The sequence below is a fragment of the Callithrix jacchus genome, chromosome 18 (genome assembly GCF_049354715.1).
Source record: "Callithrix jacchus isolate 240 chromosome 18, calJac240_pri, whole genome shotgun sequence".
Classification (NCBI taxonomy): domain Eukaryota; kingdom Metazoa; phylum Chordata; class Mammalia; order Primates; family Cebidae; genus Callithrix; species Callithrix jacchus.
Window position 1 is genome coordinate 16,048,626 of NC_133519.1, and position 27,372 is coordinate 16,075,997.

At 44.0% G+C, this 27,372-nt stretch overlaps 1 protein-coding gene across 42 annotated transcripts; it reads right to left on the reverse strand.

Moving 5' to 3' along the window:
- Positions 1–280: 280 nt before the first annotated feature.
- Positions 281–27,341, reverse strand: YY1AP1 (YY1 associated protein 1). 42 transcript variants are annotated; one of them, XM_078355895.1, is made up of 16 exons: positions 26,981–27,084; positions 26,440–26,565; positions 26,016–26,097; positions 22,760–22,878; positions 21,657–21,697; positions 21,300–21,383; positions 18,482–18,835; positions 17,757–17,847; positions 17,592–17,674; positions 15,795–15,984; positions 14,337–14,423; positions 11,600–11,771; positions 9,668–9,812; positions 7,658–7,808; positions 1,965–2,081; positions 281–1,743 (listed from the first exon to the last, which is right to left on the reverse strand). In XM_078355895.1, exons 9-16 carry the CDS (start codon positions 17,612–17,614, stop codon positions 511–513), a joined length of 2,118 nt encoding a protein of 705 aa, XP_078212021.1. In that variant the 5' UTR covers positions 17,615–17,674; positions 17,757–17,847; positions 18,482–18,835; positions 21,300–21,383; positions 21,657–21,697; positions 22,760–22,878; positions 26,016–26,097; positions 26,440–26,565; positions 26,981–27,084; the 3' UTR covers positions 281–510. The 42 variants fall into 42 exon arrangements, with proteins under 42 accessions (XP_078212021.1, XP_078212037.1, XP_078212035.1 ...); XM_078355911.1 differs by lacking the exons at positions 21,300–21,383; positions 26,981–27,084 and adding an exon at positions 27,203–27,341; XM_078355909.1 differs by lacking the exons at positions 17,757–17,847; positions 26,981–27,084 and adding an exon at positions 27,203–27,341.
- Positions 27,342–27,372: the final 31 nt, after the last annotated feature.

Consider the following 27,372-nt stretch of genomic DNA (forward strand, 5'->3'; position numbering starts at 1 on the left):
AAGGGAATGAGAGAGAGAGAGAGAGAGGGGAAAGGGTTGTCCTGTATGGAGGGGAGGGAGCCCAGCACAGAGAGCTCCAGCCCATGCCCAAAAATGAAGGCATGGTAAGAGAGGAAAAGAAAAAGGGAAAAAGAAAAGAAAAATAAATCCCCAAATTTGGACTTACCTCCAGGCTGGTTCACCAAAATATGTTACTGGTGGAGAGTCTTGACTAAAGTTGTCCAGGTTCTCGGAATGTTGAATGAAGAATTAAACAAATTGCACGAATCAATGAAAAAAATGAAGCAATAAAAGCACAGATTTATTGAAGCAAAAGTATACTCCACAGAATGGGAACAGGATTACAGTAAGCTGCTCAGTAGCCTGGGTTGCAAAATCTTCCGGGGTTTAAGTACCCTTTAGAGGTTACCTATTGGTTACACCTTATGTACAACCAATCAGAGGCTGAAGTAAAGGCTCCCAGTCTCCAGACTCTGTTATCCTGCCTCAAGGAAAGCCAATGATTTCCTCTCAAGCATCTTCAGGTTCCATCTTGGCAATTTCCTCTGAAACCCCAGGGGAAGAGTTGTTTAGAGACTCCTGGATGCCCTGAGGCAGTGGCTCCAGAGTGTGTCTTCCTTCCTCTGTTTTCACAACAGTCCAGCGATAGGCACTGTTCTCTGACAATCCTTCTTGGCACTCTTTATCTGTAGTTGGAAGCCTTGGACTATGTTCTACTTTGGGGAAAACAGCAGCACAGAGAGGGGATAGTTCCTGTGGCTCTAATTTGGGTTCTAGGCCCTGAAAGGCATTTTTCCCATCAGCCACAGCACAAGCAATGTCCACATTCACTTGGGCCTTATCTTCAGAGGTGGATGATATAGGAAGATTCACAGAATTGCCAGAAACAATTAAGGGTGAGACAGAGGAGGCCACAAGCGGCTGGTTCAATGGACAGGGGAAGGAAGTAGGGTTGACCAAGAGGGTGGTGATGGGAATAGTCTGGGGACTCTGGGCCACAGCTGCATTGACAGGCTGGATCATGTTACAGCCACTGCCAAGGCTCACGATCTTCACAGTGGTAGCAGGAACAGTGAAGATAACAGGTGCAGGATGGATAACAGGGGCAGGTTTCATACAGGGAGAGGCCTTGGCTCCCCTTCTTTTTGAGGGTCTCCGTCTCACGTATGGCTTTCGAAACTTAGAAGGGGCAAGGGAGGGCAGCATTACCTTGGGCACAGGGGCAGAAGAGAGCAAAGTCTGGGACTCAGACAGAGGGAAGCTGGTCCTGGCCTCAGGGGGCATAGCAGGCAGTGCTGCAGGAGACTCAAAACCATCACCTCCACTCACCCCCAGTGGAGGGACGCCTGGAACTGTCTGTAAAACAGTGGCTGGCTGGATCAGGTGAGGAATCCAGACCATCATTTTGCTTGAAGGGGCTTCTGAATGAGTTGATCGGGCTGGTGTTTTCCCAGGGTTGAAGCTAGGCTGGAGAGAGGAGCTGGGTTGAATAAAAAGGGGCTTCGGGACTGATGAACGCCTCTGCCTCCAAGTCCTCCTGGGGAAACAGTTGGCAACCGGCTTCAGTTTCAGGACTACACCCTTAGGCAATAGCAGTGGGTACCGAGTTTTACTCCCCAACTCCGAGTTGTCTTTCTCTAGGCCTCCATCTGAGCTGATCTCTGTGGTTCCAGTCACATTTCCTACCTCTCTAGCACCATCAGCCATGTGCCGCAGTTCTTCCTGGATGGATGGCAGACTGGCCTATTGGAAACAAGAACACTCTGATCCAGCACATGTCAGAAACTGGGAAAAAGATAGGGCTTTCTAGGTTTTAGGGATCTGAGACAGTCTCAAGGCATCTTTCCCAGAAGGGACTCTGCATATCAAATTTCTACAAAGACCACATTCCAATTATACACTTTAGAGTCTCTTCTCTTCAGTGACCTTTTCCCTCCCACAGACTTTGAGGAAGAGGGTTGTACCTTTAACCAGAATGGGAGCCGGTGTTCTTCTCTCTCTATAGGTGGCTTCCACTGATGTGGCTGGATCTCTTCACAGCATTTTAATAAGACTGGTAGCTGTTTGGTCTTCTTATAAAACTTAACATGAAAAAAAAAAACAGCTCATGAGTTACATTCTTTCCAGAAACAATGCCCTCTGTCAGGCTAGTGAATGGGGCGGGTGGTGGGTTGAGAGAGACATACACACACCCTCTCTCACACACAAAACCACATACACAAGCATCCATATATATACATATGTAAATAACACATGCTGAATACTTGTACATTTCAAATTAAACTAATCTCTAAAGATTTTATAATTATTCATTATTTTCTAATTGATGATCTCTATTCTGGCTGCCAGGAGAATTTAGGTCATAGAGGGAAAAGGAAGCAGATAGAGCAGTTTTTTTTTTGTTTGTTTGTTTTTTGAGACGGAGTTTCGCTCTTGCTACTCTGGCTGGAGTGCAATGGCGCGATCTCAGCTCACCACAACCTCCGCCTCCTGGGTTCAGGCAATTCTCCTGCCTCAGCTTCCTGAGTAGCTGGGATTACAGGCACGCACCACCATGTCCAGCTAATTTTTTTGTATTTTTAGTAGAGACAGTGTTTCACCATGTTGACCAGGATGGTCTCGATCTTTTGACCTCGTGATCCACCCGCCTTGGCCTCCCGAAGTGCTGGGATTACAGGCTTGAGCCACTGTGCCCAGCTGCTAGAGCAGTTTTATTTAAGATTTCTTTCTTTTTTTTTTTTTTTTGAGACTGAGTTTCGCTCTTGTTACCCAGGCTGGAGTGCAATGGCGTGATCTCGGCTTACCACAACCTCCGCCTCCTGGGTTCAGGCAATTCTCCTGCCTCGGCCTCTTGAGTAGCTGGGATTACAGGCACGCACCACCATGCCCAGCTAATTTTTTGTATTTTTTGTAGAGACGGGGTTTCACCATGTTGACCAGGATGGTCTCGATCTCTTGACCTTGTGATCCACCCGCCTCAGCCTCCCAAAGTGCTGGGATTACAGGCTTGAGATTTGTTTCTGTTCAACAGCTGCAAAGACAGTATCATAATCTAAACCATGGACATATCAAAGCTTTTTTTCCCCCACACATATTCTGCTTATGTAATATTTGCTTAAGCTTTTAAGCAAATGATGGTGCAAAGGACATTAGAAGGGAAGAAAAAAAAAGACTGAGACAGTCCACTTTTAAGAGTAAATAGGCTGGGTGCAATGGCTCACACCTGTAATCCCAACAATTTGGGAGGCTGGCAGATCACTTGAGGAGTTTGAGACAGGCCTGGCCAATAAAGTGAAACCCCATTTCTACTAAAAATATAAAAATCAACCAGGTGTGGTGGTGGGTACCTGTAATCCCAGCTACTTGGGAGGCTGAGGCACAAGAACCAGTGGTTGAACCCAGCAGGGCACAGAGATAGCAGTGAGACAAGATCACGCCACTGTACTCCAGCCTGGGCAACAGAGTGAAACTCTGTCTCAAAAAAAAGGAGTAAATGCAGATGAGAACTGAACTTAAACCACTGACAAGCAACTGTTCATCCAACATACACGGAATGTTTTCTATGTCATACGCACTGTGCTAAAAGCTAAGCACACACATAGGGAAGCAATTACTGCTCTCAAGGAGCTTTATAGACTAGTGGGAGAGTCAAGTGGAACCATAATGACATCTTACCTTTAAAAACATACATCGAGTTATACAAAAAGACAGTTGCAGGTAAAAAAAAAAAATACATAAAAAAACACACAAAGGGCTGGGCACAGTGGCTCAGGCCTGTAATCCCAGCTCTTTGTATAACATAAAGTGTTACACAAGAGTTATACGCTTGAGTAACAAAGTGTTACTCAAGAGTTAAATGGGGCTGTGGCTCATGCCTATAATCCCATTACTTTGGGAGGCCAAGACAGGATGATCACTTGACTCCAGGAGTTTGAGACCAGCCTGGCCAACATAGCAAGACCAAGTTAAAAAAAAAAAATTACTTGGCCATAGTGGTGCATACCCAGTTGGAGTCAGCAGTGAGCCACGATTGAGCACACTCCAGACTGGGCAAAAGGGTGGCACCCTGTCTCAAAAAATAAAATAAAATAAGTTAAATGGCATAAAATTTCTAAACACTACACTAAGAGCTAGAAGAAAATGAAGTGAGGCACTTAAAAGCTTCTTAAAAAAATTATTTCCTACCTACAATTTTAGATACAGTGACAGAAGAGAGTATTATTTTTTCCTTTTATTTTGAAATAGTCATAGGAAATTGCAAAAAAAATAGCAGCAAGAGATCCCATGTACTCTTCAACCAGTTTTTCCCAATATAATATTTTTATGTTATATAGTACCAAGAGTTATATATGTAAACCAGGTATATGGTACAATATTAATACTAGGAAACCAGCTGGGCATCCCAGCATTTTGGGAGACCAAGGTGGGGGGGATCACCTGAGGTCAGGAGTTCAAGACCAGCCTGGCCAACATGGCGAAACCCTGTCTCTACTAAAAATACAACAATTGGCCTGGTGTGGTGGTACACACCTGTAATCCCAGCTACTCAGGAGGCTGAGGCAGGAGAATCACGTAAACCTAGGAGGCAGATGCTGCAGTGAGCAACAGTGAGACTGTGTCTCAAAAAACAAACAAAAAAACTGTAACAAACAAACCAGGAAACTGACAATTTGAACTGACAATTCAAAAGACCATGAATAGAGATGGTTTAAATGTGAAAATTCCCTTCCCAAGCACTCTCGCTCAGAATGCTACTGGAAAGGGGCCAGGCAGGGTGGCTCACACCTGTAATCCCAGCCCTTTGGGAGGCTGAGGCAAGTGAATCGCGTGAGGTCAGGAGTTCAATACCAGCCTGACCAACATGGTGAAACCCCTTCTCTATCACAAATACAAAAATCAGGTGTGGTGGCCGGTGCGCCTGTAATCCCAGCTACTCGGGAGGGTGAGGCAGGAGAATTGCTTGAACCTGGGAGATGGAGGTTGCAGTTAGCTGAGCTCGCACTACTACATTCCAGCCTGGGCAATAAGAGTAAAACTCCATCTCAAAAAAATAAAATAAAATAAAAAAAAGAAGAATTAATACAAAGCAAAGACGTGGAATTCAGGAAATAAGAGGATCCAACATAGTAAGAAGCAAAAGGAATTCCCAGGATGATGATGAAGAAACAGCCCAAGAAGACATCAGTGCAACAAGCCTGGAGAGCAACATGCTTAGAGTGGAATAGTGTCAGAGGGCTCAGGGAGCAATTTCCTCTAGATAAAAGTGACAGAATATCTAGAATTCCTCAACACACTGAAAGATGATGATCTGGGAAACAAAATGCTCAGCAGGAAAGGCAAGGTAATCACAGTAATATAGTTGAGCTGTGAAGAGCATTTATATAGTCCTTACAATCTTACAATGTAAACCCTGAATACAATCTAACCAAAATTGTACCATAATTACTAGTGAGGAGTTTGGAGAGCAGAAAATGTGCATGTTTGTGGTGGGAGTAAGAAAGTGATGAGAGAGGTAAATCCTCAGCTTCTGTGGTTTATGGTTAATAAATAAGGCCTAAATCCAATACACCAGGAAGTAGCATTTAGAGGATGAAACAGGAGAAATCCCTAAGGCCCAAAATTCAAGACCAGCCTGGGCAATATAGGGACACCCATCTCTAAAAAGAAATTTTTTTTTTTGCCAGTTACAGTGGCTCACACTGGTAATCCCAGCATTTTGGGAGGCAGAGGTGGGCAGATCACCTGAGGTCAGGAATTCGAGATCAGCCTGGCCAACATGGCAAAATCCCATTTCTACTACAAATATAAAAATTAGCTAAGAGTGGTAGCGCGTGCCTGCAGTCCCAGCTACTCAGGAGACTAAGGAAAGAGGATCACTTGAACCTGGTAGGCAGGGGTTGCAGTGAGCCGAAATTATGCCACTGCACTCCAGCCTGGGTGACAGAGTGAGACAGTCTCAAAAAAAAAAAAAAATTTAATGTCCAAGCACAGTGGCTCATATATATAATCCCATTTCCTTAGGAGGCTGATGTCGGAAAAATGCTTGATCCTAGGAGTTCAAGGCTGCAGTGAACTATAACTGTACCACTGTACTCCAGCCTGGGTAAGACCTCGTCTCAAGAAAAATATGAAAACAAAACAAAACCCAAGGATGGGCACTGCAGCTCACACCTGTAATCCCAACACTTTGGGAGGCAAAGCTGAGGCAAGAGGACTGCTTGAGGTCAGGACTTCAAGACCAGCCTGGGCAACAAAATGACACCATTTTCACATAAAATAAAATAATTGGCCGGGCGCAGTGGCTCATGCCTGTAATCCCAGCACTTTGGGAGGCTGAGGCGGGTGGATTACGAGGTCAAGAGATCGAGACCATCTGGTCAACATGGTGAAACCCCGTCTCCACTAAAAATACAAAAAATTAGCTGGGCACGGTGGCATGTGCCTGTAGTCCCAGCTACTCAGGAGGCTGAGGCAGGAGAATTGCCTGAACCCAGGGGGCGGAGGTTGTGGTGAGCCGAGATCGCGCCATTGCACTCCAGCCTGGGTAACAAGAGCGAAACTCTATCTCAAAAAAAATAAAATAAAATAATTAGCTAGCCTTGGTGGCATGCACCTATAGTTCAAGCTACTCGGAAGGCTGAAATGGAAGGATCACCCAGGAGTTTGAGGCTGCAGTGACCTGAATGTGCCAACACACTCCAGCCAGGATGACAGAGCGAGAACCTGTCTCTAAAAATAAATAAGTATCTACTTTAAAAAGGCCAGGCGCAGTGGCTCATACCTGTAATCCCAGCACATTGGGAGGCCAAAGTGGGTGGATCACCTGAGGTCAGCAGTTCGAGATCAGCCTGGCCAACATGGTGAAGCCCTGTTTCCAATAAAATACAAAAATCGGCTGGGCATGGTGGCAGGGGCCTATAATCCTAGCTATTCGGGAGGCTGAGGCAGGAGAATCACCTGAACCCAGGAGGCAGAGGTTGCAGTGAGCCGAGATCGCACCACTGTACTCCAGCCTGGGTGACAAGGGCGAAACTGTCTCAATAAACAAACAAACAACCAACAGTTAAGAAAAAGTATATAGGCCGGGCACCGTGGCTTATGCCTGCGGATCACTTGAGGTCAGAAGTTCAAGACCAGCCTGGCCAACATAATGAAACCCGGTATCTACTAAAAACACAAAAAATTAGCTGAGTGTGGTGGTGGCACCTTGTAATCTCAGCTACTTGGAAGGCTGAGGCAGGATAATCACTTGAACCTGGGAGGTGGAAGCTGCAGTGAGCCGAGACTGTACCACTGCCCTACTGTACTCTTGCACCCCAACCTGGATGACAGTGTGAGAGTCCATCTGACCAAAAAACAAAGCAAAACAAAAAAACAAAGCATATATGTAGAATACTGCATATCATTTCTAGAAAGTTCAAGAAAGAGAATTATTTGTGAACATGTATTTGTGAAATCTTTTAGGTGATGAAGACACTCCAGAGGAGCATAGTGAATAAATCAATGTCCCTGAAAAGGCAACAGGGGAATGTATTGTAGAAGTGGGAGAAATTAGCTTTAGATAAAAGAAGGTCTGTCTTTTCTTTGAGAATAACAAGAGAAAAGAATGGGTACCTATTGGTGAGGTGCCCAGATGGCACATGAAGAAAACACTCACTTTAATGATGTTGTCAGGAGCTCTGTTCAGGTTGAGGTTCTTGATTCTCACCGTCAGTTGTTGGGCAGTCTTGCAGGTTAGAAGGTACGTGCTGATTAGAGGATTAGGAAACTCAGTCCCTTCAAAATGCTTCAGTCCTAAAGCTAACAAACTGAGAAAAGAACAATGACACTAAATCTCACTTCATAGTCCTTCCTTCTAAAATACCTCCCAGACTAACAGATTTTACAATCTATTTTTCTATTTTATTTTTTCTTGGGACAAGGTCTCATTCTATCACCCAGGCTGGAGTGCAGTGGCACAACTGCAGCTCACTGCAGCTTCTGCTTCCTAGGCCAAAGTCACTGCCCAGTCTCAGCCTCCCAAAGTGCTGGGATTACAGGTATGAGCCATGGCATATGGCCCAATCTACCTTTTCATTTTTTTTCAGACAGGGTCTTGCTCTGTTGTCCAAGCTGGAACGATTACGGCGCACTGCAACCTTGACTGCCTGGGTTCAAGCGATTCCCACACTTTAGCCTCCTGAGTATCTGTTATGAACACCGTAAATGTTCGCTACCACGCCTGGCTAATGTTTCCTTTCATTATTTGTAGAGACCAGTTCTCACTATGTTGCCCAGGATGATCTTGGACTCTTGTCTCAAACGATCCTCCTGCCTCAGCTTCCCAAAGTGCTTACATTACAGGTTTAAGCCACCATGCCGGGCCAATCAACTTTTTCTTTTTTTCTTTTGAGACAGTCTTGCTCTGTCACCCAGGCTAGAGTACAATGGCACGATCTCGGCTTACTACGACCTCCACCTCCTGGGTTCAAGCAATATTCTCTTGCCTCAGCCTCCTGAGTAGCTGAGATTACAGGTGCCTGTCACCAAGCCCAGCTAATTTTTGCATTTTTAGTAGAGACGGGGTTTCACCATGTTGGCCAGGCTGGTCTTGAACTCCTGACCTTGTGATCCACCCGCCTCGGGCTCCCAAAGTGCTGGGATTAGAGGTGTGAGCCACTGCGCCCAGCTGAAAATCTACTTTTTCTACATCTAATTCTGGTATAAGCTGGTGACTACTCAGTAGTAAATTTCAGATATTTAGTGAATACTGACTGATTAAGCATTATGAATAAGAATCAAATAGTTCACAATTAAGTGGGAGCAAGACTAGGCATAAATCATTAACAAACTTTAGATCATGATGAGCTGTATACTAACAATACAAAGGAAGTTCAAAGAGAACACAAAGGAAGGAGAATGATTCTAATAAAACAAACATAAAATGAATACTAGGTACCCTATCAGACAAATTAAACTGGCACCAATACTACCCTCTGGCATAAAATATATAATCATGGTTACATATATACATATTTGCTGATAATAGTGTGGCAATTCACACAAAGGGCATAAAAATGTTCATAATCCGGCTGGGTGCGGTGGCTCATGCCTGTAATTCCAGCACTTTGGGAGGCCAGGGTGGGCAGATCATTTGAGGTCAGGAGTTCAAGAGCAGCCTGGGCAACATAGAGAGACCCTCACCTATACAAAAAAAATTAGCCATGTATGGTGGCACATGCCTGTGGTCCCAGCTACTCCATGCAGGCTGATGGGGGAGGATCGTTTGATCCCAGTAGCTCAAGACTGCAGTGAGCTGTGACTGCACCACTGCACTCCAGCCTAGGTAACAGAATAAGACCCTGACTATAAATAAATAAATAAATAATAATATAAAATAAAAGCGAACCTTCTGCCTTGGCCTTTCAAAGTGTTGGGACTATAGGCGTTAGCCATCATGCCCTATATAAAAGTTTTTAGAAATGTGTGTGGCATCTCCCAAAAAAGCAGTATTTGGCACTGCTAGAAGAAGCATGTCCTAGAGAACTCTGCTCATCTATACTGCTTTTCCTTTTGTCTTTTGTGTGTGTCTTACTATACAAGTCTTACTTCCCCTAAACTCCTCAAAGGAACTATGTCTTCTCCTTGGGATATTCTGCTGTTTTGATCCCCCAGAGTAAACACTTACTTGTCCTCAGCCTTGGTGAAGAGGATCTTACCCTGGGGATTCTTTGCCTTCAGGGAACACACTGGAAGTAACTCTGGATACATGAAAACCTTGCTTGTGGCCAGGATCCAAGCCACTTGCTCTGGTAAACAGGGAAATTCATTGGCTGTAAGAAAATAAATCTCTGATAAATCAATTTCTAGGGCAAAAGAGGGCTTCATAAAAGCCTGTAAATGCATTTTTGCATTTAGGTAGAGCTGTCCTTATCTAACTTGATTGCCTCCCATCTGCCCACCATCCTCAAAAAGTTTCCAGCCTTTCTTCAGCTAATATTATGTCAAAGGAAACCCATTCAATGGCAATACTAGTTGACTCTCTTATTCTCTCTTTTTTTTTTTGAGACGGAATCTTGTTCTGTCACCAGGCTGGAGTGCAGTGGCGTGATCTCAGCTCACGGCAACCGCTGCCTCCCAGGTTCAAGTGATTCTCCTGTCTCAGCCTCCTGAATAGCTGGGACTACAGGCATGAGCCGCTACACCCATCTAATTTTTTATATTTTCAGTAGAGATGGGATGGATTTCACCATGTTGGCCAGGGTGGTCTTGATTGCTTGACCTCGAGATCCACCTGCCTCACCTCCTAAATGCTGGGATTACAGGCGCGAGCCACTGTGCCTGGCTGACTCTCTTATTCTTTCTGTGAGGAACACTTTAGTCACTAAGTAAAACAAACACTTAAAAAGCACCTAGTAATACCTGGCACATAGTGTATGCTCAAAAATTTTTACCTCCCTCCCCCTTTAAATCCTTGAAAGATAAGAGACCTTCAACAATGCTTTCTTCCAGGATAAGATGCCAACTTCTTTAATCTCCCTCACAAATCTGTATTACAAATTTTACTTTTATTTGATCCTTACTTAACTTTAAGTTCTCCCAGATTCCTCCGGAGGTTGGGAACAACAGAACCATAAAAGGAATGAGACAATTCAGTCTCGTTCATTTCTGTCTCCCTCTCTCAGGCTCTCAATTTCAGGCACCTCTGCATTTCTACAGACAAAACTACTATATCCATATTTCTTCTTCTGTAACTGTTATTTTTATATTTCTAGAAGAAAAACAGAGTACACTAGATGTGCAAGGTATTACTATAATTTGGTGTTAAATCAGGTTTTCATTACCATTTCATATCATTTAATACAGCTATTAAAGTAGTTAGGGATCCATGTCTATGATATAATATATATAAATTCAACTATATTCAATTTAACGATAAGACTCAAGGATTTAAAATAGAATCCAAAGACAAACCCAAATCCAGAACAAACCACAACTAATTTGCTGTATCAGGAAACAATCAGAAGCAAATATTTGGCTTAAGTAAACAGCAAACATTTTCTCAAAAAAATACTAACTCAATCCAAGGTAGAATCTACCCCTGCAAATTTCTTTAAAATATTGAACATTGCAAAAGTACAATCTCTAACTTGTGCCTACCTCCCAAATCAACATTGAATTCAGAATGGAGATATCACTTACACTATAGTCAGTAGGGTAAATACAATTTGTTGATCTTAATGAAGAGTAAAAACCTGAAGATGACCAAATTTTACCACCTGACTTTCATCTTTACCAGGCCCAGTTTGTCTTCATTTGCCTCTTAATACGTACCCCTCATATTGCTGAATTCCAATTCTTAGCACTGAGCCTCAGATCTCTACCTCCCATATTCCTATCCTGTCCACTGCCTCCATGCCTTACCCAGGCCCAGAGATTATCATGTAATTCTAGAACTCATAATGAGTACAAAGGGAGAATAAAAGAGAGAAGGAAGAAATGACAAATGTCCTGTGTCCTCCATTCTTAGGTAAGTATCCTAGGAAGTTATCTATGGGATAAGATTCCCACCACCTCTCACCGCAAGTAAAAACTTAAAGCTGACACATCTGTCTCCTACCAGTCTCCTTGACAGTTTTATGAGGGCTGCAGTCAATGCTGACATGTGTGTTGAAGTCTTCAATAAGCTGCATAGCTCCCATCAAGTTACAGGGTTGGAACAGGGTCTGAAACTTGGGGTTGTACTGATGGTGAAGGGCGATGGAGCTTTGAGCAAAGGTTCCCAGCTCTTTCTGGGAAAACAGGACACAAAGAAGATCTAAGACAATTCCAGACAATACCAGCAGCCTTTAAAATCTAAACAAGAGGCTGGGTGCGGAGGTTCAGGCCTGTAATCCCAGCACTTCAGGAGGCTGAGGCAGGTGGATCATGAGGTCAAGAGTTCAAGACCAGCCTGGCCAACATGGTGAAACCCTATCTCTACTAAAACTACAAAAATTAGCCAGATGTGGTGGCACACACCTGTAATCCCAGCTACTCGGGAAGCTGAGGCAGGAGAATTGCTTGAATCCAGGAGGCAGAGGTTGAAGTGAACTGAGATCGCGCGCCATTGCACGCCAGCCTAGGTGACAGAGCAAGACTCTGTCTCAAAAAAAAACTGAAACAAGAAGCTGACCCTTCCTACTACAGGGTAAAACAATAAATATTACTCCATTAAGACTCCTCTTTGAGTTATCAGATATTCAGGGATTGTATTCTTGTTTTATTTTTAAACTTGATATTTCTCACTAAGGAATATGTGGTCTAGCTCCCAAGCTAGAATTAAGAGTCTCAAGAATGAGGACTACTAATTAATTAATTTATTTTGAGACAAAGTTTCACTCTGCCGCTCAGGCAGGAGTGCAGTGGCATGATCTCAGCTCACTGCAATATACTCTTCCCAAGCTCAAGCCATCCTTCCACTTCTGCTTCCCATGAAGCTGGGACTATAGGCATGCACTTCCATACCTAGCTAATTTTTGTATTTTTTGTAGAGATGGGGTTTTGCCATGTTGGCTAGGCTGATCTTGAACTCCTGGGCTCACAATTCGCCTGCTTCGGCTTCTCACAGTGCTGAGATTACAGGCATGAGCCACTGCCCCCAACCAGGACCATTACTTTTAAAATCATTTTGTCTTTTGAGCTCAAAATAATGCCTACAACAAAGTACTCCTCATCATCCTCTGAAAACAGTAACAGGTGAAGACATTGTGTTGATCACCAAGGAAATTTTAGAGTACTAGCAAATATACTCTTAAACTCCAAAAAGTCTTACTGAAGAAGCTGAGAATGTTTAATTATCATTATCTGCACAAAAGTTCAGAGCAATTTTTATAAGTTAAAATTTGTTTCTGTGACACAGGCTCTCACTGTCATTCAGGCTAGAGTGAAGTATAGTGGTATAACCATAGCTCACTGCAGCCTCAACCTCCCAGGCTCAATTTATCCTCCTACCTCAGCCTGCCAAGTTGCTGGGACTACAGGAACTCAGGGACTTGGTACAATCCCCAAGTAATTTTTAAAAAATTTTTTTTGGTAGAGATGGGGTCTTACTATGCTGACCAGGCTGGTCTCAAACTCCTGGGCTCAAGCAATCTTCCCACCTTGATCTACCAAAGTGCTGGCATGAGCCACCATAACTGCCTAAATTTCAAATTTAAAAGCTCTTCCTCCAAAATACCTCAAAATGTCCTGAGCAAAACTAGCTCTACACATCACACACTAATATTGTGCTTAATAAATGGATAATAAATTCAACATCTATATGTATTATTTACAATTTATTTAAAATTCTTTTAAACAAAGAATACAGTCCAGGTCTTACTTGTTGCCCAGGCTGTTCTTGAACCCCTGGGCTCAAGTGATTTGACCACCTCAGCCTCCCAAAGTGCTGGAATTACAGGCATGAGCCACCATGCCCATCCTGAACATTTATAAAATGAATAGCGGTACCAAAAACCTACGAAGTCAGGGTGGATCTAAAGATGAGGAGGACCCAATAAAAATATCAGAAGGACAGGCCAGACACAGTGGCTCACGGCTGTAATCCCAGTACTTTGGGAGGCCAAGGCGGGCATTTCACTTGAGGTCAGGAGTTCGAGACCAGCCTGGCCAACATGGTGAAACCCTGTCTCTGCTAAAAATACAAAAAAATTACCCAGGTGTGGTGGCGTCCACCTGTAGTCCCAGCTACTTGGGAGCCTGAGGCAGGAGAATCACTTGAACCTGGGAGGCAGAGGTTGCAGTGAACTGCGATTGTGCCACCGCACTCTATCTTGGGTGAAAGAGCAAGATCCTGTCTCAAAAAAAAGAAAAGGGGCCGGGCGCAATGGCTCATGCCTATAATCCCAGCACTTTGGGAGGCTGAGGCGGGTGGATCACCTGAGGTCAGGAGTTTGAGATAAGCCTGGCCAACCTGGTGAAACCCTATCTCTACTAAAAATACAAAAATTAGCTGGGCATGGTGGTGGGTGCCTGTAATCCCAGCTACTCAGGAGGCTGAAGCAAGAGAATTGCTTGAATTCAGGAGGCAGAGGTTGCAGTGAGCCAAGATCATGCCATTGCACTCCAGTCTGGGAGACAGAGCGAGACTCCATCTCAAAAAAAAAAAAAAAAAAGAAAGAAAAAAGAAAAAACGGAATACACTTTGTCCTTTTATGTGAATCAGTGGCTCATGTTCACTCAGCAAACATAGGAAGCCATAACAGAAAGTAGGCACAGCAATAAAAAATACCTGAAAGAAAAATAATTGTGAGAAATAACCTGCCAAGCTAATTTCATATTCTAGTCTTTAGAATTAGGGATATTTGGAACCTTACAAGAAATATCCTGGTGGTACTGGCCTCTGGATTGAGATTGGGGTCGCAGGTGGCAAGAAGGTGGATTTGGGTCAAGAGCTGAACATGCTGGGGAGAGAAAGAAAATAATGCAGTGACATGTTATGACATTGTGATTTCAGGAACCCAGAGAGATTTTTTCCTTCCCTGGAGATAGGGTCATGCTGTCATGCAGCTTGGAGTGCAGTGGTGCCATGATGACTCAATGCTCTCTCAACCTCCTGTGCTCAACCAATCCTCCCACCTCAGCCTCCCAAGTAGCTGGGACCACAGGTCTATAACAGCATTGCCTGGCTTATTTATTCATTTTATTATTACTTTTTTTTTTATTGAGATGGACTCTCACATTGTCGTCGGGGCTGGAGTGCAGTGGCATGATCTCAGCTCACTGCAACCTCTGTCTCCCAGGTTCAAGTGATTCTCTTGCCTCAGCCTTCTGAGTAGCTGGGATTACAGGCATCCTCCACCATGCCCAGCTAATTTTTTTATAATTTTAGTAGAGACAGGGTTTCACCATGTTGGCCAGGCTGGTCACCCACCTCGGGCTCTCAAAGTGCTGGGATTACAGGCGTGAGCCACCGCGCCCAGTTTATTTTAATTTCTTTGTAGAGATGGGGTCTCGCTATGTTGCCCAGGCTGCTCTTGAACTCCCAGCTCAGCCTCCCAAAATGCTTGGATGACAGGTGTGAGCCACTGCACCCAGCTTCCAGAGAGACATTAACCAAGATATTTGCAACTTTATCACACCTATTTTGCCTTCTGGAAAGAGTACAAGAACACAGAATCTTGGCATGTATTTCTCAGACATGTTCCCTTGAATAAAATGACAGCACCAGAGGAAGTTTAACCCCAAACCAGAGGAAATGAGATTAAAAAAAGGAAAAACAACAGTGAAGGTTGTTAAATTTCAAAACAGATTACTAAGGACCCTTTGAAATCTGTAATTCCGAATACCATAAGGGTCCGTATGTGTTGTCTTCCCTGAGCCGTAACTGATGTGAAGATACTACAGTTTTTTTTTTTTTTTGAGACAGAGTTTCACTGTTGTTACCCAGACTGGAGTGCAATGGCACAATCTTGGCTCACCGCAACCTCCGCCTCCTGGGTTCAAGCAATTCTCCTGACTCAGCCTCCTGAGTAGCTGGGACTACAGGCGCGCACCACCATGCCCAGCTAATTTTTGTATTTTTAGTAGAGACGGGGTTTCACCTTGTTGACCAGGATAGTCTCAATCTCTTGACCTCGTGATCCACCCACCTCGGCCTCCCAAAGTGCTGGGATTATAGGTGTGAGCCACCGCGCCCGGCTGATACTATGGTTTTAACAGGTAGTAAGGTAACTATTTCTACTTTTACAAAGCTGCTAATTTTGGATTGTACCAAAGCCTCAGAGTTAGGCTGTGGTATAATCCAACATTAACATGACCAAGAAAAGTATTACCTGCTGCATCTGCTGCTGGAGTCTCTTCCGCTGTCCTGGGTCCAGAATCAGAGTCTGATAAACTTCCTTACACTGGAGTTTAACCTCCGGCTGCTCTTTTGCTGAAGATTTCTTCATCTTCAGCTGTTTAAATAGCTCCTTCACTGTCTGATGTTGTTCATTTAGTAGGTTGGCCAGTGGTTCCTCAAACCTATTCCCAAACAGGGAGATGACTGAGTGAGTGTTTTCGTAGGTACACAACACATCCAATTCTTTCCAATGATAAGCAAAGAGCCTGAACAATGTTCACTTTCTGCTAATCCCCCATTTCACTTTAGCCAACAGTCAAACTCCCAGTCTTATCCAAATCTTTTCCCAAAGTAGTTAGCATGCATCAAACATGAAAATTCTGTATTATACTTCATCCCATTCTTCTACAATTACTCTTCCAAATAATATACAAATGAAGAATAAATTAAACAAAAATCTATGAACAGAGAAATATCTGGTAAGAGAAGAACAATCCAAGATGGCTGATCGCTAACATCTCGGGATTGCAGCTCCCAGTGAAACCGCAGAGAACAAGACGACACCACACTTTCAGACAAATTTTTGTCGCTCACAGACCAGAAGATTCCCAGTGGAGGAGCCCCACGGGTTGCCAGCGTGACTCTTGTGGCCGGCGCAGCAGTTTTGCCAGCACCTCAGCGCGGCAGCTCTTGGTGCAGAGTAAACGGGACTGGTTCCCCTTCTGACCGACATTTGGAGCTCCGGGAAGGCAGAGTTGCCTATTATGAACTCAAGAAGGAAGCCAGACTGGAGATTCTCGGGCAGAAAAGCACCATCAGTCTTAACGCCGCTGTTTTGGCCGGCACAGTGGGTTGCTCAAATTTTAAATCAACAAAGATATAATGGTAAAATATGGAGAAAATACTAAGGGCAGCCAGAGAGAAAGGTCAGGTTACCCACAAAGGGAAGCCTATCAGACTTAACAGCAGATCTCTCAGCAGAAACCCTACAAGTTAGAAGAGAGTGGGGGCCAATATTCAACATCCTTAAAGAACAGAACTTTCAGCCCAGAATTTCATATCCAGCCAAACTAAGCTTCACAACTGAAGGAAAAATATAATCTTTTATGAACAAGCAAGTACTCAAGAGATTTTATTACCACCAGGCCTGCTTTACAAGAGCTTTTGAAAGAAGCATTACACATAGAAAGAAACAACCAGTATCAGCCTTTCTAAAAATATACCAAAAAGCAAAGAGCATCAACATAAAGAAGAATTTACATCAACGAATGGATAAAACAGCCAGTTAACATCAAATGGCAGTAATCCTAAATTTAAATCGACTAAATCCCCTAATCAAAAGATACAGCCAAAACCCAACGGTATGCTACATCCAGACCCATTTCACATGCAAGGATACACAAAGACTCGAAACAAAGGGATGGAGAAAGATTTACCAACTAAATGGAGAGCAAAAATAAATAAATAAATAAAAAGTAGGAGCTGCAATTCTCGCATCTGATAAAATAGATTTTAAAGCAACAAAGATATAATGGTAAAAGGATCAATGCAACAATAAGAGCTAACGATCCTAACACTAGGATACATAAGACCTATAAAGAGACTTAGACTCAACGAGACAGAAAATTAATAAGGCTATCCAGGACTTGAACTCAGATCCGGAACAAGTAAACTTAATAAATATTTATAGAGCTCTCCACTTTAAATATACAAAATATACATTCTTGTCAATATCACATCACACCTACTCATAGGTTTAAATGAAATATTGATTGGCCTTTATTAATACCCATTTTTAGAATAAAGCAACATTTCTGTTCTCTCTCCTTTTCTTCCTCTTTCTTCCTCTCCTTCACTCCTTTTTTTCTTTCCCTAAAAAAAAAAGAAATATCTGGTAAGAAAGCAGCCAAGTAGCTGGTGGGAACTCGTCATTCTCATTTCTTCTCTCATTTACTTGTTACTTCCATTCCAGGTCCAGCTTGTCCCAATATCCTATCCACTCAGGGTACACTGCTTTGCTTTCTTAACAAGTCAAAGATCTTCTACTGTGAAGCAGGAAAAGATATACCAAAATAACTAAAGTACATGATAGTTTAAATGAACAGAAGCAAGAAGTTAGTTCAAATATTACCATATTGCTCTCCACGAAGGCTATCTTCTTTTATCCCTTTAAATTCCTCTTGCAAGGTTCCTAACCCTAACTACCCTTTGGAAAGACTGTTTGCAGGGCAGAAGCAAAAGTTCAAATTCCTAGTGTGTCAGTTCTGAAGTAAAGGGAGAAGAAGACACCTAAGCGATTAAGTACATGCTGATACCCTATGCAATCAGAATAAGATCTGCTGAAGTAGCTAAAACAAGCAAGTTATCCTATTTCAAGGAACTCCCTATTTCACAGCAATAGTTAAATGATAACTTTTTTCAATAGTTGCTGCAGATAAAGATTACATTTTCTTTTATAATATTTACTGTGGGTTTGGGCAGCACAGAGGAAAAACCTAAGGACTGTGGGATTGTCTATACAATCTTTTCTGAGAACTGCAAACCTGAACATCTGCACTACCACAACTGAAGAAACAGAAGAGCAGAAGCATAAAAAAGTAGACAATGGAAACATAGCCTGCACTTAGTTTTAATAAGTACTATTTAGATTCACTGATAAAAGAAGCACATATAACTTACCTTCCCAGGGTTTTTGTTTTGACTGTCTTTTCTTCTTCCTCTCTCTCTTATTGTGTTTTAAGATGTTTTTATGGGCTGGGCGTGGTGGCTCATGCCTGTAATCCCAGCACTCTGGGAGGCCCAGGCAGGTGGACCACCAAGTCAGGAGATAGAGATCATCCAGGCTAACACCATGAAACCCTGTCTCTACTAAAAATACAAAAATTAGCTGGGCATGGTGGCATGCACCTGTAGTCCCAGCGATTCAGGAGGCTGAGGCAGGAGAATCACTTGAAACAGGAGGCGGAGGTGACAGTAAGCCGAGACTGTGCCTCCAGCCGATACTCCAGCCTGGACGACAGAACGAGACTCCGTCTCAAAACAAAACAAAACAAAAGATGTTTTTACTATCTATGGCCTTACAGAATCCAGGATTTTTATTTATTCAAAGATTAAAACAGTTTATATTTGCAACAGAAAGAGAAGCAGCAGTTGCCCAAGTACAGTCATGTGCCACATAATGTTTCAGTCAATAATGAACCACATAGGCCGGGCGCAGTGGCTCACCCCTATAATCTCAGCACTTTGGGAGGCCGAGGCGGGTAGATCACGAGGTCCAGAGATCGAGATCATCCTGGTCAACAAGGTGAAACCCCATCTCTACTAAAAATACAAAAATTAGCTGGGCATGGTGGTGTGCGCCTGTAGTCCCAGCTACTCAGGAGACTTAGGCAGGAGAATTGCTTGAACCCAGGAGGCGGAGGTTGCGGTGAACCGAGATTGTGCCATTGCACTCCAGTCTGGGTAACAACAGCAAAACTCCGCCTCAAAAAAAAAAAAAAAAAAAAGAAAAAAGAAAAAGAACCACATATACCCAGGTGGTTCCGTAAGATTACTGTATCTTTCATATGTTTACATTCACATGTTCTTACCATTGTTACAATTGCTTAACTGTACAGTACAGTACAGTACCATGCTGCAAAGGTTTGTAGTCTGGGAGCAATAGGTATACAGTAGACAAAACCATTTGTTTATGTAAGTGCATTCTATGATGTTTACACAATGATGAAATTGTTTAAAGATACATTTCACAGAGTGTATCACCATGAGATGATATATGACTATATTCCACTGAATACCAGAAGGTAACTGAATTCTAATAAGAATTTTAAATTAGTTCTATACTTTCCAAATTTTAAGAAGTTACAAAGAGCTGATCAGCAAAACCAAAATGCATACTGATCAAATCCCATTATATGTTCCCAGGACAAATGGCTCCATTCTGCTATACCAGAATTTTGTTCTATGAACCATAACTTAAAATACTAAGTCAAATACTGACTTAAAAGTCTTGAGAATTTTGGTGTAGTTGTATTGTGATATTTGTTGTAATGGTGAATGACTGGCATTTCTAGTTTTCAGACATTGGTTGGCATATCTTTTTCACTAAATTGGAAGCTCCCTAAAGGCCTAGGTTTCAGATGGATCCCAAGCTCTCTACTTAGTAATGCTATTAAGTTCAAACACAGGATTAATTAGAGGGTCTGTTCCCCTTGCTTTGTTCCACTTATGGCACAAACTTCATTTTGACCTCTAGCCATCCACCTAATGACTACATGCTGCTACTCACAATGGGTAACAACTGAATACACTGTAGATGCAAGTCCACCACAAAATGGGGAAAACATTAAAGCCTCTACTTTCTGGATGCTGTGACACAAGTTCCAACTTCATGCAAAAGGGTCAGCACAAATGTTTCAGACTCCTTACTGCAGGTGCTTCAGGGTTTGCACCACTAATGCCTAGGTGACTAAGAAATTTTCAGTCACATTTAGCAGATGTTAATGTCACATAAAAAGAACAAAAGAGACAGACTGGATATTACAATATTGGGTAGTTTGTGTGGCTGGCCACATAAAGACCTACATACCTCTCCAGCACCACTCACCTGGAGAAGCAGATAAGGATGCCAGCTACTACAGCTTGGCCTACAGCTGCACTGCCCCATAACAAGACTTTTCACTTGACACCTAACTCCTGACAGGGCTCTGCATCCTTACATCAGTAACAGAAGCTGGTTGGGGATGAAAAATTGTTAATTGCAACTTCTGAAAACCTTTTCAGAAATAAACTTTTCCTCTATTCCAAATCTCAAGGTCTTCAACTAGCCTAATGTAGAGCTTGAGGGGTGTTAAAGTTAGGTCGAGGCTCAGCCACACGTTCCTCCTCTTCTGGGCCGTCATCTTCCATGTCAGAGAATCCCATCTCATCTTGGAATGTGGGCAAAGGAAAAGGAGAGTTTTCCTGGGGAATGGGCCTCTGAATGATGCTCCAGTATTGAGAAGAAAGAAGTAAAAACTATAAACAAAACTTTAATAATGTTGGGACCCAGAAAGAGCCTATGTCAGAATGTTTTTCACCTCAGGATTCCCATAACCCCACACTTGGGATGGCTACAATGCTAGGAAAGAAGGTGCTCAACCAGTCAACTTGTAACAGTAAAGACAGAGCATGGGTAACTCAAAATGATCAATCTCTTAAACAGAAATATCTCCTGAGACCAATTTATGGCAAAGGTAATTACTTGTATGCAAAATAGTTTAAAACTAGTTGGTAATCTTTAAGGACACACCAAATGATAGTAGGGGAAGCCATCAAAAGTTTTAAGGGGCCAGATGTGCTGGCTCACACCTATAATCCCAGCACTTTGGGAGGTTGAGGCAGGAAGACTTGAGCCCATGAGTTCCAGAATATGATGAGACCCTGTCTCTACAAAACACAAAAGAATTGGCCTGGCTTGTAGTCCCAGCTACTCAGGAGGCTTAGATGGGAGGATCACCTGAGCCCAGGAGGTTGAGGCTGCTGTGAGCTGACATTTCACCACTGTACTCTCCAGAACGTGGGTGACAGAGTGAGACTATGCCTTTAAAAAAAAAAAAAAAAAAAGAAAAGAAAAGAAAGAAAGAAAAACAGCTTCAAGGAAAATTTTAATAAGAATAACCTACATGTGGATAATCAAGAGTCTATTAGGTAGCAAATTTCCCTTGTTGTCATAGTCTTTACCAGGTGGACTAAAAGGAGAATTGGTTTGGTCAGACTCTCCTCTTCTAGAGGGAGCCTCACAGAGACCAAAGGACACATTTTGTTGGAGAACCAACTTACAATCCCATGTTCCTACTTGAGCTTCATTACTCACAGTGTCAAACAGATCTTCCATCAGCTCATTTTCTTCCTTTTCTGCAAAAAAGCCAAATAGTATGTTGTCGATGTAAGTCAGATTCATTTTACAATAAGCAGGAATTCCATGAATACAATGCATGATATTTTCTTCTTTTTTTTTTTTTTTTTTTTGAGATGGAGTTTCGCTCGTTACCCAGGTTGGAGTGCAATGGCGCGATCTTGGCTCACCGCAACCTCCGCCTCCTGGCTTCAGGCAATTCTCCTGCCTCAGCCTCGTAGCTGGGATTACAGGCATGCACCACCATGCCCAGCTAATTTTTTGTATTTTTAGTAGAGGCGGGGTTTCACCATGTTGACCAGGATGGTCTTGATCTCTTGACCTCGTGATCCACCCGCCTCGGCCTCCCAAAGTGCTGAGATTACAGGCTTGAACCACCGCTCCCAGCCGTATGCATGATATTTTCAACAAGGCATCTGACAAATTCTTCATATCTATCCCTTTTATTTTTGAGACAGGGTCTCACTGTTACCCGAGCTGGAGGGCAGTGGCTTTGATCTCAGCTCACTGCAATTTCTGCCTCCCAGGCACAAGCGATTCTCCCACTTCAGCCCTCCAAGTAGCTGGGACCATAGGGGTGTGCTACCATACCTGGCTAATTCTTCTTCTATAGTTTGTAGAGCCATCTCTTTCCCCATGTTGCCCAAGCTGGTCTTGAACTCCTGAGCTCCAATGATCCACCTGCCTTGGCTTCCCAAAGTGCTGGGGTTACAGGCATGCGCCAACACACCCAGCTATCCTTAATTCATTTATTCAAAAATATTTATTGAGCACTAACTATACTAACTATGCTTCAATCCGTTTTAGACACTTGGGATATATGAGAGAATAAGAGAGAGAGAGAGAAAGAAAGAGAGAGAGAGACTGTTAGTTCTATTCTCAGGAAGCTAAAATTCTAATAAGGAAGAAGACCAGGAGAAAATGTGAGCTAGATGATTTTACGAGTAGACGGCATATCCAAACCCACACAGTACTGAATGGAATCAAGAGACGAGTCTCCCAGCCTGGGCAAAATGTCAACATATCCACAAAAAAATTTAGCTGGGCTTGGTGGTACATACCTACAGTCCCAGATACTTGAGAGGCTGAGGTGAGAATCTCTTGGGTCCAAGAGGCAGAAGTTACAGTGAGTCGAGATCGTGTCACTGCATCATTTCAGCTTGGGTGAGAGAGCAAGACACTGTCTCCAAAAAAGAAAAAAAAAAGAGAAAGACAAGCTTCCAACAATGTTTCACAGGACCCTGTCTTTGGACCTGAACTATTCAAGAACTCCATCAGGGACTGAGAAGACCCAGAGAACATACTTAACAAATCTGTAGATGACGTAAAGCTGAAAGGGACTGCAAATCCAATTGATCGAAAATTCAAAATTATATTTTCTCAAAACTGGATAGAACATATGAGGATAAATTTAAAGTTCTACATTTAGGATTTTTTTTTTTTTTTAAATAGAGATAGGGACTTGCTATGTTGCCCAGGCTGGTCTCAAACTCCTGGGCCCCAACGATCCTCCCACTTCATACTCCCAAAGTGCTGGGATTATATATGTAACTCACCACACCCAGCAATATCTTACACATGTATACAAGATATTACACAACTCATTAAGTCTCCAGATGAAGACCAGAATCTCTAAATATAGTTTGACAATGCCCAATGACAGACTAAATGAAAAATTAGGAGGCAGCTTGATCTTTTTTTTTTTCCTCAGAGTTCTTGTTCTGAGTTCTCACTCTTGTTCTATAAATTTTCAAAGCCGAAATGATTATCATGTTAATGGGTAAAGAGCTTCAAATCTTTATCTCATTTTTAAAACTTTTATTCATTTGTTTTACCTATGTGTTCCTCTACAATGGGTATCTAGGAAGGTAATGACCATTCTAGCCACCCAGCATTCTGGTTTTTGGTATCAGGTAAAATGAGTGTTCTGATCTCTGACACACAAAGCTATTTTATTTAGAAGATAAAAATATATTTGGTCAAAAACCATGTTATGTTTGTCTCTACATCTTGACTAGTTAGAACATGTTAAAGGTTTTCGGCCAGGATACTATTAGACCTAAAATTATCAGAAGATTCTTTTAGTCCTGGCATTATGGATAAATTTTTCCCAACATAAAAAATATCCAACAGGCCAGGTATGGTGGGTCATGCCTGTAATCACCTGTAATCCCAGCACTTTGGGAGGCCGATCATTTGAGGTCAGGCGTTTGAGACAAGTCTGACCAACATAGCGAAACCTCATCTCTACTAAAAAAACAAACAAAAAAATTAGCCAGGTATGGTTAGCTAATTAATTAGCCAGTGGTGGTATGTTTCTGTAGTCCCAGCTACTCAGGAGGCTGAGGCGGGTGGATCACCTGAGGTCAGGAGTTCAAGACCTGCCTGGCCAACATGGTGAAAACCCATCTCTACTAAAAATACAAAAATTAGCTGGGTGTGGGAGCACACACCTGTAATCCCAGCTACTCGGGAGGCTGAGGCAGAAGAATCACTTGAACCTGGGAGGCAGAGGTTGCAGTGAGCCGAGATCATACCACTGTACTCTAGTCTGAACGACAAGAGCAAAAATTCCATCTAAAAAAAACAAAACAAAACAAAAATTTGACAAGCATGATGGAACACGCTTGTACTCTCAGCTACTTGGGAGGCTGACACATGAGAATCGCTTGAACCAAAGAGGTGGAGATTGCAGGGAGCTGAGATTGCACCACTGAACTCCAGCTAGGGTGACAGAGCAAGATTCCAGCTCAGGAAAAATGTTTTTAAAAATGTATACAAAGAGGGAGTTCAAAACCAGCCTGGGCAACAAAGTGAGACTCGGTTTCTTCAAAAACAAAGAAAAATTGGCTGAATATGGTGTTGTGAATCTGTACCCATCTACTCAGGAGGCTGAGTGGGAAAACAGCTTTACCTCAGTGTTTGAGGTTGCAGTGAGCTATGACCACACCACTGCACTCCAGCTTGGATGACAGAGCAAGACCCTGTCTTAAAAAAAAATTTTTTTTTAGGTATTCAAGAGGATATGCATAGATTATATGCAAACAGTCTACATCTTATATAAGGGACTGGAGCATCCATGGATTTTGGTATCCTCGGGGAACCAAACCCTCACAGATACCAAGGGACAACTGTATATCCAAACCAAATTCCTAATTTCTCTACTGCCTACAATGTGCTTCTCCCATAGTGTTCCTCATCAAAGAAAAAAGCATCCAACTGCTCAGGCCATCACTGAGGTCATCCTTGACTTCTCTTTTACTCTGATCCCACATCCAAACCATCAGCAAGTTACTATTTCCACAACCTTCAAAATATATCCCAAATCCACCTACCGGTACACTCTAGGTTCAACCCCACAATCAGCTTGTGCCTCAACTATCACAATGGCGTCTCAACGTGATTGCATCATTCTTGTCTTTCAAAGTGTATATATTAGATCGAGTCACTTCCCTGCTTCCTATAAAACCTAAAATACAAAACTAGGTATCTAGTCAAGTCTTTAAGTCCCTATGTTATCTGGTCCCTGGCTACTTCCTCTATCACCTAACATCATTCCCCTCTTTTAAAGTTTTTTTTTTTTTTTTGAGACAGAGTCTTGCTCTGTCACCAGGCTGGAGTGCAGTGGGTGTGATCTCAACTCACTGCAATATCTGCCTCCTGGGCTCAAGCGATCATTCTGCCTCAGCCTCCCAAGGAGCTGGGACTACAGGTATGCACCACCACGGCCGGCTAATTTTTTACATTTTTTTGTAGAAACAAGGTTTCACTATGTTGCCCAGGCTAGTCCATAACTCCTGGGTTCACGAAATCCCCCCACCTCAGCCTCTCAAAGTGCTGGGATTATAGGTGAGAGCCACCACGCCTGGTGGACACAAACTATTCTTCAGACCACTACTGGCTATGGGCCTGGTGGACACAAACTATTCTTCAGACCACTACTGGCTATGGCAAGTTTCTCCCCTCCCTCACCCCACAGACACATGCTGTATAGAACACTGCCATTACCGCTCTTTCCCAACAAGTAACTAAGGGCTCCCAATCCCTAAAATACACACACATATCAACCTGCAAGGAATCTCCCAACATTTATTCAAGAAATAAGCTCACTTATAGGGGAACGCCATTACACTTACACAAATAAAGGCAAACTCTTCCGGAAACACTTTCCATCCTCGCACACACACTCAAACACAGCCGCTACACACCAACAGACCATCTGTCTTCTAGATCAAAAACATCTCTTTCCATGTACAAACTAACCAGCGACATTTATTAAGCTCGCAACACTGAGATCATCCCGTCGTTCCTACGTACCGTTCAACGCGGCAGGGACACCACAGACCTTGTCGTACAGGTCAACTCCCCTCTCAAGATCGTGTCCTCCAACACGCTTATCCTTTAATCAAACACACACAAACTGGACTATGGGGGAGGCTCCGATCATGCCTACAAACACAAACTAACCCGTCAGGGGCACAGCGACTCCGCCTCCACTCGCTTACTTTCCAGCCCCCTCCCCGGAGCCGCGAGTCCGCCCGTCAGGGACACCCCTTCACCCCGCCTGGAGGGACTTCCCGGTAGGCTCAGGAACCCCCTCCCTGCTCTCCCTTCCCCCATCTTCACCACTGCTCTCCCGGAGGTCCAGGTCCGGGAGATGACAGTGGCTCCCAGGAAGCCCAGGATTCCATCGCTGAGAGAGTGCTTAGGCCCCGAGGCCTGCCCAAACCGTTCTACTCACCGTGTCGGAGGCCCAGGCCGAGAGCGATGAGAGTGCAGGGAAGTGGGGAAGGGGGGTGGCCGCCAGGCTCCTGGGTTCACGGCGGATTCCTCCCGCTTGTCAGGAGGCGGCCGGAGGGTGAGCGGACTGGCGGAAATGCGAGAGAGGAGAAGGGAAAGGTGGAGGGCTAAGGGGGGCAAACTGAGGGGAGGCGGGTCCCGCAGCCGAGACTGGGATCGTCTCCCCCTCCGCAAAGCGAACCCAAAATGGCCGCAAGAGCGGCGGCAGCTCCTCCAGAGGGAGGGAGCGAAGGGCGCCTCGCGCCCCTCCACCTCGCATTCCTCTCTCTTCCCGCTTTTCCCCACCGTCCCCCGCTCCGCCCGACTCTGGCCGCGTAGCGCGCACCCCTGCCCGCACGCGTACAAGTGTCTTCGGGCTCGTAGCTAGCTGCTCCCACCAACCATCACCTTCGGCCGCCCCGCGCGCCAGCCAGACGGTACGCGCCCACCCAGGGACGCTTCCTCGTGCGGTCCCACAAACTCGCACAGGTCCTCAAGCGTACCCTCAGCAGCGCGAGCCTAAACCTCCTCCTGCTCCTCTGCCTCCTCTTCTCCCCCGTACTCCGCCCCCAAGGCCACCAACCGTCGCCGGCCCCCAGCACCCTCCAACCCTCGCGCGAGAGCCTCCCACAATTCCCCTCGCGGGAAGGTTCCATTCCTGTCGGCTGCAGGGGTAGGAGAGGAAGTGACAGGCAAAGGGACAGGCAAAGAGAGTCGGGACTTGCCGTTTGACTGGAATTGCCAGGCTGGCGGGTCTAGCATCACGACAACCTATCTCCCTGGGCTCGTCGGCGCGACGATGCGGCTCGCCTCCCCCTGCTCCTCCTCCTCCTCCTGACCGCGGCGAGCGGATAGAGGCGGTCTATCGCCCCTCTGCCGGCCGGCGGTTGGAGGC

Coding starts and splice junctions, on each gene's coding strand:
- YY1AP1 (XM_078355891.1), bottom strand. CDS start 21,677: ATGGAAGATCTGTTTGACACT. Junction 15,985..17,591: donor TTGCTTTATTCTAAAAATGG/GTATTAATAAAG, acceptor GTTTGGGAATAG/GTTTGAGGAACCACTGGCCA. Junction 1,744..1,964: donor GGCTCCCATTCTGGTTAAAG/GTACAACCCTCT, acceptor TGTTTCCAATAG/GCCAGTCTGCCATCCATCCA.